The sequence below is a fragment of the Chroicocephalus ridibundus genome, chromosome 12, assembly GCF_963924245.1.
Source record: "Chroicocephalus ridibundus chromosome 12, bChrRid1.1, whole genome shotgun sequence".
NCBI lineage: Eukaryota > Metazoa > Chordata > Aves > Charadriiformes > Laridae > Chroicocephalus > Chroicocephalus ridibundus.
Window position 1 is genome coordinate 7,586,691 of NC_086295.1, and position 12,097 is coordinate 7,598,787.

General features: G+C 42.2%; 1 protein-coding gene across 1 annotated transcript; it reads right to left on the reverse strand.

Moving 5' to 3' along the window:
* Window positions 1-694: 694 nt before the first annotated feature.
* On the reverse strand, window positions 695-8,473 carry PFDN4 (prefoldin subunit 4). Its single transcript, XM_063350228.1, has 4 exons — window positions 8,013-8,473; window positions 6,878-6,985; window positions 5,702-5,845; window positions 695-5,369 (listed from the first exon to the last, which is right to left on the reverse strand). Exons 1-4 carry the CDS (start codon window positions 8,034-8,036, stop codon window positions 5,238-5,240), a joined length of 408 nt encoding a protein of 135 aa, XP_063206298.1. The 5' UTR covers window positions 8,037-8,473; the 3' UTR covers window positions 695-5,237.
* Window positions 8,474-12,097: the final 3,624 nt, after the last annotated feature.

Genomic DNA, 12,097 nt, shown 5'->3' on the forward strand with positions numbered 1-12,097 from the left:
CTGTTGTGTACCCAAAGGCAGTCAGCTTTTATACTTGTGTGCTATAGGTTGCTGTTCAATTACTAGCCTTCATCAATGAGGCTGGTTTAATTCGCATTTCTAACTGGATACCTAACAGACAGTAGAAACTTCAACTGTAAATGTAATGAAAAAAAGTTCTAACTTTACCAGAGTACTGTAAGTCTGGTACGCACAAACCTATTAGCTACAGTTAACAAGGCAAGAAAATCATCCAAATGTGATGATATGATGGACTTCTGTACTGTGCTTGAAGGGGTAAAACTTGACAGAATCTAAAAATCCACTGAACAATGTTTTTCCTCACTTGTGCTGGGCTGTGTGGAGAAAGCAAACAGGAAATTTTCTTAATAGTTTAAGGAAATGGCCAGATGTAGTACTGGCCAAGCCTGTAGTTCAACATCAAGTGCATCTTGTCTCTCCTCTCCCCTGTACAAGTGGTAACACCACCAGATCAGACCGCAGCAGTTATCCTAAAGCAATCCTTTGATGAACTCACATTACAACCCTGCACCCCGCTATTCAGCGTCCCCAAGTGTGGGGTTTGCTGGCATGAGTACAGAGGGCCACCTAATGAAACCTGCAGTTTATAAACTGAGATCAAAGTCACTGTATACTAACCAGCTTTGCAGAGCAACAGCAAAGAAAAGATTTTTGTAAATCTGCAATAAATGGCTAATGTTCAACTCAGGTTTGTAATTTTTTATTACATCTCTTGAACAGCTGGATGCAGTCCCCCTTAACTGTAAACCTGTTTCACCTTTTGCTGATGGAATCCTTCATAGCCATTTACGCCCATGTTTGGTGCACTGCATTCTGTGCAGTCTGATCAGCAGCTAACATTTAATTACAAATAATTTGTTTTTCTGTATGACTCATACAACCAATATAAGGACAAACTTGGTTGCAAATAATTTCTGTCTTATCATGCCTATATAATCCACATTTTTTTTCTCTTTCATGAATCAGACTATTAAAATAACATTAGATAATTTATCTGAACCACTGACTCATGCAAACCAGACTACTCAATTTTGTTGCTCCTACAGAAAATATGGCTTTATATTCAGCATTCAATCCCTTTTTGCTCTTTGAAGTGATAGTTAATACCACAAAATTATCTGTACTTCGGCTACACACCACTTCCTATAATTATTGAATAATTATCAACCACATTTATATTATGGAGTGTAATGGTATCCAAGGATCTTCTATACAAAAGCGATGAGCAATAATGAAGGTTCCACTGGAGAAGGTTATGCTAGAGATCATCATGTGGAAAACATTTTTATATGAGCTGACAAGATATGGAATCACAAACAAGCCCCTGAAAATACAGTAAGTACAATAATTGTGTCCTACTCTGTTTTACAGAGTTCTTAGCGGACTACTTTGAAAAACTGGTAAGTTAAGTCTCCTTGACATCATGCACTGAAATAAGCTATATTTCACTGGCTGCAGTTTTGCTAGTTTACCTGCTTTAATTGCTGCAACCAAGTGAAAAGGCAGCCACTGGTGGCTCTATGACTTGCAAAATACAAAAATATATGACTTTTGCAAAATATATGACTTTTGCAAAATACAAAAACAGTATGGAAACTGTATTTTAATACAAAGATGAAGCTGAATAGATAATTCAATCACTAAGAGAGAATACAAGATCACTGGCCCAACGCTCTAAATGAAGCCCTTAAATTAAAATAACACTTAGCACTTTTACAGTGCATTTCATCTTTGAAGTGCTTCACAAATGTGGCTCCCTTGACAATACAGAGAATGACAGTAAACTTTTTGCATTCTGACAACGCTATTAAAAACTGTACATTGTCAAGTGCAGCTAAATGATTCATGACGTACAGCAGTGCACAAAGGATCAGGTTTTTTTCATGGACTTACGCTATCTGAAGAAGATAACTGTAAGACAAACATGATTAGAGACAACAGAAATTTCAAATCTACCAAAAATAAAAAGTACTTAGAAGATGTGGCGCTAAACAGAATAAATGCCAACGGAAAGACAATTGCATATATTCACTAGGGAGGAGAAAGGTTATCAAAAGGAAAAACTAGGACTCTGTTAAATACTTTCAAGCAACTGATGGACGATCTGTAAATCAATTTCTACAATGACAACTTAAGAACAAAACAGAGTTTCCTTCATGTTCTATTTTACACGTGTAAAAATACAAAATGATAGCCTGGGACCATAGTTCTGTAAAATACAGAAATCCAGGGACTAATCTGAAAAGGTTTGTTGGATAATTACTTGCCTGGCTTGCAAACACCATAACTATACAAGGAAACTGGACATTACATGTGCAAAAAGACACCCAGATTTTCAAGGCTGTAGCAGGACTAAGCAAACAGGAAAGACGCATCACACACATAAAACCCTAAACTCTAGTAGTGCAGGAAGGCCTAGTTAAATGGGCTAAAATACACCAAGACCATCATAACCAGAAAAAAGAAAGAAAATAAGGGAACGGGGTCACAAAACAAACTAAAAGGACCAGAGAGGAAAGACCTTTGGCATTCACAAGAACAATCTAACAGCCTTCTATTCCCTAACCACCAGGGCTGTATATATGGACAATTCCACTTCTAGCATAGCAAAGAACAGCAGGGATAATGCAAGTTTTCCACACCTTGGCAGCATTCTCCCTTTGGTCCTTTACTGAACTAAGGTCCTCATTGGCTTTATAGCTGCTACTGGAATCATTAAACTGTACTAGCTGCCTTTTTGTTTTCTGTAATGAAGCCATATTTGTGCTATGGCCTACCTGGAAATCACACTCATTTTAAATACCTGCAGTCTGCACAGCTGTGAATATGCTCAGAACAGCAGAGACGGCACAGCGGTCACTTAGGAGTGACTTTTACAGTGTTACCAACCACTTAATGAGAATGTGATCATTGCAGCCAAAGTTTCACTTTACTAAAATCGGCGATGGTGCTCACAGCCTAGGCATGGGCTTACCATAAAATGGGTTTCCCAGTTCTTTGATGCCATCTGCTGGATGCTTCTCATTATGGGTCAAACTCCATCACTAGCTTAGTTTTCACCTGGAAAAAGAAGTCTTTTACATTTTTTTTTTTTTTGGTTTATAATTATAAGGACAAGTGCATTGGATGGTTTGGTTTAACATACCAAATGAATGATTTGTCTGTTTAGAAAAAGCCTCAAGATATCAGCACCTCCTAAGTCTGTAGCCTTGCATTATTCAGGTCTCAAACTGCGCTGTCCCAAAACACGGTTTTGGACTAAAAGCTGTTACCTACTACAGCAGGATAAGACAAAGCTGAGTCACCTAAGACCACAATACTCTTATCAGCTGCTCTCAAATAACTGGCCATCACTTTATTCCTTTAGTGCCTAAAATAACAGTAAGTGGTCAATCAACTGCTCGAAGTAGTTTGGTGCCAAATGCCTACCTAACACAGAAAACTGAATGGAGGGTTCAGAAAATATGTAGAGGAACGCCTATACCTTCTTGAAGGCCCAGCACACTTGATTTGCTACAAGCACTGGCTGGCAGACAGCAGCAGAGTTGCTATGGCTACCATATCCACATTTTACCTAAGAGTAGCCTAAGTATTCACTCAGGAAGCAAGGAAAAACTTGAACCCTTTCCTGAGGCATAGACTTGAATTAAAACCACAACCAGTTAGGAAACAAGGTTTAAAATCTGTACAGGAATAACCAGGGTATTTGTACACATGTCCAGCAGCAAAAGCATATAAACCATTGGAATTCTACAGAAAAGAAACATGGGAAATGCCAGGGCTAGAGAGAACGTTAGGACAGCTTTTGAGACTTGCAGCCATCAGTTAATATACGTTGTATGTAATACAAGTGCTTGTGTTGAGGTATTAGATCTTCACTGTCAAAGACACTCTTCTGTTATGGCTGTGCTAAACCCTATATACAATGCTAATACACTTACGTAAACAACTATGTAAGTTACAATGCTGCAATTCATAAATAACAATGCACTGGTAAGATCCTGCTCAGGTGTACTGAAGATCAAGGTCAATATCACTACCCTGTTAACCTACTTCAGTGATAGAGAAACCAAGTGGGGTTTTTTCCTCCACATTCACATTGTTTGCAGAAGAGATGCTACACAATTGACACGATAGGTAGGTATTAGTCACTTTATAAAAATATACTCATCTCATACTCTGATTATTTATATTAAGAACAATGGCTGTAGATTAATGTTTGGCCAAATGAATCCTCTGTCCACACTGTTTTGCAAAATAGCTTAAAAAGATGATTTAAGTATGCTTAGATTTAATTTTTTAAAAACAAAGTCATAATGAGCAGGTATTTCCATGGAACAATACATTAATCAAAGAAGGAGGCAAAAGTCCAAAAGCAGAATTACAGTGAGACAGTACATAATTTTTTTTAAGGATGTAAGGAGTCAAAGAGATTTAAAAATTACATTCAACTCCACATAGCAATGGAGGCATAGTTCCAGGGACTGATGCTGACATTGCAACATCATCTATGAACAATTCTGACATTAACTTGATACAAAAACGTGGATTTAGAAAATCATTGTTCAGGAAAATTAGAAGTTAAGACTCACCATTCTGACTTACAGCATCTTTTGTGATTCCCAAATACAAAGCAGTAAATGACTGAACATGATTCTGACTCCAAAAGCTTTTCTTCAATAACATTGCGAGCTTTCTAGAGCCCTCCTTTCTCCCCTGTCAACAGTGTTTATGCTATCTGAGCTAAGATTGAAAGACAAAGGATAGATTTAGTATTTCCAGGAAGGCTGCTAAAAACAGCTAAATAGCATTACAGCTGAACCATACCCTACATATTACAGAGAAACTTTTATCAAACAGGCATTACAGTGCAAATCAAAAATTCTCCATTTTTATTGTTTTTATACTTAAGTATTTTCATGAGTGGAAAATAAAACAAAGGAAACTACAAATATGTGCCTGACTTTATTACTTTAATAAACAATGCAAATATTCCAATCCTGATGCTTTACAACAGTACAAAGCTAATGCTTTCCTGAACAAATAAATAATTGCAATAACCAAAATAAGAAAGCTCTCCTTAAATAGATGGAACCCAAGACAGGAAAGTTCAGAAAAAAAAAAGTGGTGAATTTTTTTTAAAATGTGATGGAAACAATGTTATCAAAAAAATCTAATAAATCAAGGAAAAGTTGTATGGCATATTTAGAACACCTTTAACTGTCCTCAGCCTCAAGATTTATGTTATTTCCAAACTTTGCATAGAGCTGAACTTTCAGGTCAGATAACACCCTCTGAATTGATTCCACTCGGGATTCTAATGCTTCAATTTCTTCTTGTAAACTTTTCTGAAAAAGAAAAAAAATCAACTAGTTACATAAAACAAACTAAGTTATGTTTGTCAGCAACATATAAACAATAAAGAGGTATCCCTTTGCCAACTTTTTGCCACATCAGGCTGTAAGACTTATTACGGGGCCAAACAAAGGCCAGCATGACTTTGTATACTGACATCCCGGTTAGGAATTACTGTGCATGTACATCACCCTCCTCAAATCACAAATCAAACATGAACTTTAGAAAGTAAAAGGTTCAAAGGATGAACAGATCACCCCATTCCAATGCTCATCACACTATAGCAGCCAGCATAGTAAAGGCGCACCCTTTTGCCCAGACAAACCTTTGCCTCCTCCAGCATCTCTTGTGTCTCTTCTTGGGAATGACTAATGAAGACATCGCCAATTTGGTAGGGTATCATAAGTGAATCGCTATCATCAAGCATCATGATGTCATCACAAGCATCTTCCAAATTCTGAAGCTGTTTCTATTCATCAAGACATAATAAAGGTGGTCACTTTGTACCAGGTAAATTATTTCAATGGATACATTGTCGTGCTATCAGTTGAATAATGAACTCAGTGAGTCCACACTTCAGGGAAAAATCCTACCTGCCAGTATGATATTAACATGTTCAATAGAACAGTTCCAGAGCTGTAATTCAGCATTAGTATTAAATACAATGGAGCTGTACCAGTAGAAATGGCTAGTCAATACTCATTATCTGTCATTAATAGGATAATTAACTGTCTAGACAAGGGAAATACAGCAGATTTAAATTTCACTAATATCTGCTATGCTTTTACACAGGAACTTTTAAATTTAACGAGAAAACAGAAAAAAATACTAAAAAAGATGGCAAATGTTAATTACTTTATCTCAAAAGTAGGATTGTTTAGAGTCCCAGCACCTTAAGTCATCAACGGAACAGCAACATAAAAAGGCAACATTTTCACAATATATATATCAGGTAAACTAGTTACACAGAACATTTTGTGACAGTAATAGCATTTTTAAAAAACCTGATAAAACTTCTTTGGAAATGTTATGACTGATGTTGAAGGAAAGTGAATTAATATTAAAAAAGAAAATTAGAATGATGTATCGTCTTCAGCCTAGCAAAAGAAAACCTCTGCGCTCATAATGACAATCTCTGTCAACACATTGAAAGAAGAACGTAACAAACAACTGCCTTACTGGTTCAAGAAAAAATAAATGTGAACAACCTCAGGCAGGAAATTTTAAGAACACTACAAACAGACATACAGACATATATAGACAATGCTTCATACATGAAAACTAAGAAGTTCTAAGAATTGCATGCAGAATATATTAGTGGCTTTTACTTCTCATGACTTCTTTTTCCACTTTAACATTCTCTGGCTATTTTCAAAGAATCAAATATCCCATATCAGAACCAAAGCATTATTTACAGTAATCCACAGCCCATATTTCCTGTGTTGCAGCTGAAAATTAATTCAGGGCAATGAAGAGTAAGTGATATTTTAAGCAAATATACCTTTTTCACTTCTATTTCTTCCTTCAGCTCTGTGATCCTGCTAGTATTTCTTGCAAACTTGTTAATTTTCTGTTGATCTTCAAAAGTAACATTGACATCTTCTGCAGCCTGCGAGGAGGAGAGGTCAAAATGAAGACTTCATTTCTTACATCATCTTGAATCTCACTACGAGATCATTCCTACAAAACTTCTGAAAAATAGTCCTACAGCCACTACATTCTGCTTATACGCTTGATTGCTCACAACACCCCCCCAAGGACATCAGCAATACGCACATTTAGCTGTGCAGAGGCCCAAGTAACACCCAATTAAAACACCAGCATCCCAACATCCACAGCATCCCAACGCCAAAGGTTGTTTCCTTAACAGGAAACAGCACTGACAGTTGAAACGGACACCTCTGCTTCAAGGCCACAGCAGGGTACAGCCTAACAGGTCAGTGTAGTCTGTCATACGCAACATAATTTTGTAGTAATTGGTAGCTGTGCTGTGCTACAGATTTTAAACCCACTGAACTGTGGTGGAATCTCCCTGAGCAGCCTGGGGAGGTGGACAGGGTTGGGTATCCTCCATTTACAGGCAGTTTGCGCGGCCAGAAAGAGCTTTTGCCAGCACAACTGTCATGGTTTGGGCCGGATTGGCCATTGAGACGAACGACTGCACCAGCGCAAACTCTGTAACACCAGCGTAACCAAACCTGGACTTGCACGTTTGATTGATAGGCGATTTCGATAGAGCCAAGATAACAACACCAGGACCACCACCGACAAGCAAGGGGGGGTATTTCCGGCAGGGCCTAACCCGGAGCTAGCCTCACCCGGCAGCGGCCTAAGGAAAGGGGGAGCCTAGGAAAAGTGACCCCCGCGCCCGGCCCGCACAGGGCTGCCGTCCGGGGGGGTGCATGAACCGGCGGTCAGGCGCTCAGGGAGACAACTCAGGGCCGGGAGGCAGCGCTGAGGCGACACGGCCGCGCCGCCCCAGCACCGACAGATGGCGGCCGCCAACGGCTGGAGGGCCCGGCCTGCCCGCCCGGGGATGCGGCGGAGGAGCTGCGCCCTCCCCGGTGGGAGCCTACGGCAGAGGGAGAGGCCAGGAAGGGGAATAAAAGTCCACCGTGTACTTCTGCCACACTCACCGCTTTCTTCATGGTGGCGGCCATGTTGTTGGGACTGAACTACCCGCCCTCCCCGCAGAGGGGGAGCTGGGGGCTGGGGAAAACGAGGGGAAGGCGCCCGGCAGTGGTGACCCTGCGCGGCTCGGGGCTTCCCCCGCTCTCCACAACCTCCAGGCCAGCGGGCTGCCCGGACGCACCACAGGGCGCTCAGGAACCCCCTAACCACCCCCGCAGCGTTTAGTACGTCCCGTTTAAAGGAGAAGAGACCCGCCTCCGCCCCGCTGCCGGCCGACGGGGAGGGCTGCGGCTGCGGTCTGGCAGCGCCGCCGCCGGGGGGCGCCGGGGCCTCGCTCTCGGCTTCGGCTTCGGCTTCGGCTTCGGCTTCGGCTTCGGCTTCGGCTTCGGCTTCGGCTTCGGCTTCGGCTTCGGCTTCGGCTTCGGCTTCGGCTTCGGCTTCGGCTTCGGCTTCACGCCCGCTCGGTGCCGCTGCCAGAAGCCCGACGGGATCCCGGCTGGGCCGGGTCCGGTCCGGCGCGGCAGTAGCAGGGCGGGGGTGCGAGGCGGTTCCTGAGGGAGGGCGGCCCCGGAGCGCGCAGCGCGGGGCGGCCGGGCCCAGGGACTGCGCCGAGCTGTCCCCAGCCCTCGGCAGCCGCTTTTCGGGAACGGAGGTGGAAGAGGCCTTCGAGTTCAAATCACTGCGGAGGGACTTTTTAAGCAAAAATAAATATTTTTTCTGAAAAGGCTGGCTGACAGCTTCTAAACAGAACCAGGGGGTTATGGCATTGATGTTGCATAATTGCCTCCATGTGCTTAAGTTTATTTAGCTTCTCACAGCTACAAAACAAAAAAAAAATTTAAAACGAAACCAGGTCACGATAACATTTCCCAGCTGCGGGGAGAAGCCTGGCATTGGGTGTTCCTGAGGCCTGGTTGCGGTGGGTACAAGGCCCGAGATCCAAAGGCCTTGGGGGGGCAGTGGATGGGTACCTGTGGATGGATGGATGGGTGGATGGATGGATGGATGTTAAGCACCGTGAGGACTGCAAAGGGACAGGGTCTCTTCCAACCTAAGCAATTCTCGCAGCACGAGAAGGACACAGACCTGTTGGAGCAGGTCGAGAGGAGGGCCACAAAGATCGTCCAAGGGCTGGAGCACCTCTCCTATGAGGACAGGCTGAGAGAGTTGGGGTTGTTCAGCCTGGAGAAGTGAAGGCTCCGGGGAGACCTTATAGCCCCTTCCAGTACCTGAAGGGGGCCTATAAGAAAACTGGGGAGGGGCTGTTTGCAAGGGCATGTAGCGATAGGACAAGGGGAAATGGTTTTAAACTAGAGCAGGGCAGGTTTAGATTAGACATTAGGATGAAGTTCTTTACAATGAGGGTGGCGAGACACTGGCACAGGTTGCCCAGAGAGGTGGTGGAGGCCCAGTCCCTGGAGACGTTCAAGGCAAGGCTTGATAAGGCTTTGAGCAACTTGATCGAGTTAAAGATGCCCCTGCTTACTGCAGGGGGGTTGGACTAGATGACCTTTAAAGGCCCCTTCCAACCCAACACATACTATGATTCTAAGGCACCTGCGCTGGCCTTGCTACTGCCACTGGCAACAGTGGCTGAGGCTCCATGATCGGCTCCTGCTTGGTTCTGCCAAGACCATCTTGAAGAATGATCGGCATCTCCGGTACCCGCAAGGTTTCAAAAATTTAAATACACCTCAGCTACAAAGATTTCCGAGCAATACGCTGTTGTGCCAGTGTCAGGTGGGGATGGCAACAAGCCTGCAGTGTAAGAATCAGAAAGGTGTTTGAAAATATCTTCAGGTGTTTTGCAGTGATTCATCTTTCGGCTATGCCATCGTGTGAGCTGCAGTTGCAAGTCATTATACCCAAAGAAAGTGACTGGGTACAGAGAGTCCAAGGTCCTGGATGTTGTGCTTTTAAAATGTCTGACTTTGGAAAGGAATTTGGAAAGCTGGGTTAGAGTCTGCAGCTCACTGAACAGTGTCTGGGGAGAGTTTGGATCTCCAGAAAGACAACCAGACAGCGCTGTGACCAAGGAGCTGTCTAGGGTCAGCACGTTCAGTCCCAGGCAGCCAAAACTGCTGAACCTTTTCTCAGAGCTACTGAGAATCGCCTCCGCCAGTTTGGAGTCCAAAGATCAAAACCGTTTCCTGAAGGCAAAATTTATAACCTTTCTTTCTCAAGCTATGCTTTAAAAAGCCGAACACCCTGATGGCACGCAATGGTCTTGTTCTTCAAACGCTTATTCATGATACGGGAGGCTGATGTACACTTCCCTGCTGTCTGGTGGCATCCAAATTCACGTCTCCCACCCCACTCCTAACATCTGAATCATAAATAACTCTGTATGTTATCCAATGACAGTTTTAATGAAAAATAGAGGAACAATCCATGGACCAGAGTGCCAGTGTTTGCTTTGGTTAGAACCCCTTGTTGCTGAGGGAGAATCCAGTCCTGCAGCTGCAGGAGAATCCTTGTTCCACGGTAGTTTACAAAAGTCCATTCCAAAGTGGATCTGTGGAGAACAATAGAAGACAACACCCAACAGAAGAATGGGTGTATATGTTAAAAGTTTCCTATTAATTTCCTGCAATTAGGCATTATTAGGAGCAGCTGAAATACGGCATGCTCCATTCAAGTCTTAGCACATATACTAACACCGTTCTCGCTCCACCTTGACTTTGCCCATCACAGATGGAAATAGTATAGCAGCCCTACTGCCTGGAAAAATGAAAAGGTTGGGTTCCTGCTTTGTTACTTACGGAGGTGGAGCTTACACCAACAAAGTTTAGCTTTATTTCATAGTAGAGCTGGCTTGGGAGCTCTCTTTCAGTAGTTGCTTTTTGTTGAATAAATGTAAGAAAGTCACAACTACTTGTGGGAAAAACTGCAGCAGGTTTCTAGCTTGAAAATTGGCAGAGGGAAAACCCTTTCTGAACCATCAAGATATTCTATAGTGGATATTTACTGAATGAAAAAGTTCTGTTTTTTTCAGTTCAGAATGACTGCTCATTTCAAAACTCCTGTTACAAACTAGTAGAAAAAATAGAACAGAAAAGAAAATATTTTGAGTGGCCCTCAGGCTGACTGTTACATTTTATTTTGGTGCATAATTTTGACTTTGTTTCCCACTGAGGGAGAAAATTAATCACAAAAGTTCTCCTTGGGGGACTATGTTTTTATTAACTTTTGTAAAAATATAATCCTAATTCTAAATTGCTCTTATTCTCTAGAGAACAAACTCTCATCTCTTTGGCCATTCTCCTACTTTTCCCTAAGTCAGCTATCTTCTCTCTTCTTAAAGATCCTACTATGAAAGGATATAGTCTAAATCATGGTTATTTCCATGGGTGGATTAACTGAATAATACATGTTAGGTCCGAGCCAGTGTAATTTCCTTCAACAGAAAAGGAGAGGATTTCGTAAGAATTTGATGACTTGAAGGCTTTGAAAATAAATCTTTTTCTCCCACATGCTCAGGCAAGAATTGTGGTGTGAGCATGTTGCCAAGAGTAACTTACTGTAGACCTTTCTTATGTAAATAAAAGTGAAAACAGTGCACGAGTGCAAACATCTAGTGGTGGAGTAAGATAAACTCATTGAACTCTGTGACCTCATTTCTCTTTCAGTTGCATAAAAGGACTTGCTCTTTCTTGTACTGGTCCTCGTTGTTGTTGTGAGCGTGGTTAGCTTCACCTTGCACTTCGGTGGGATCCCTTCCATGGTGTGTATAACCCCCACGCCCTCTTCTTACCTCTCCTTTGTGGTTCTTTTCCACATTTTCGTTTCATGTTACTTGCTGTAGCCTTTTGCAATACAGCTCGGTGGGAAGGAGTCTTCCCATGCTCTTTGCTGCCTAAGTGAGTTGTTTTGAATTACCAAACTCTTTACCCTTTTCCCTGAAGTTACACTGAGCTCTTTCTCAGTCTTTGAGCATCTTGCAACACCCACATATCAACAGTGTTTGTTAATACAAGATGCATTAGAAATGGAGAAAACTTAATGGAGATTAAGTGGTTGGTTTATCTAGGTTTAGCCTTTATGAAGTGGATCACTATTAGCAAGAACCACACAAAGTTGTACTATTTTA

Excerpts from the sequence above, each read along its gene's own strand:
- PFDN4 (XM_063350228.1), bottom strand. The coding sequence starts at position 8,036 with ATGGCCGCCACCATGAAGAAAGCG. Across the intron at positions 6,986-8,012 it reads CCGCCACCATGAAGAAAGCG|GCTGCAGAAGATGTCAATGT; the intron begins GTGAGTGTGGCA and ends TCCTCCTCGCAG. Across the intron at positions 5,370-5,701 it reads AGATGCTGGAGGAGGCAAAG|AAAAGTTTACAAGAAGAAAT; the intron begins GTTTGTCTGGGC and ends TTTCTTTTTCAG.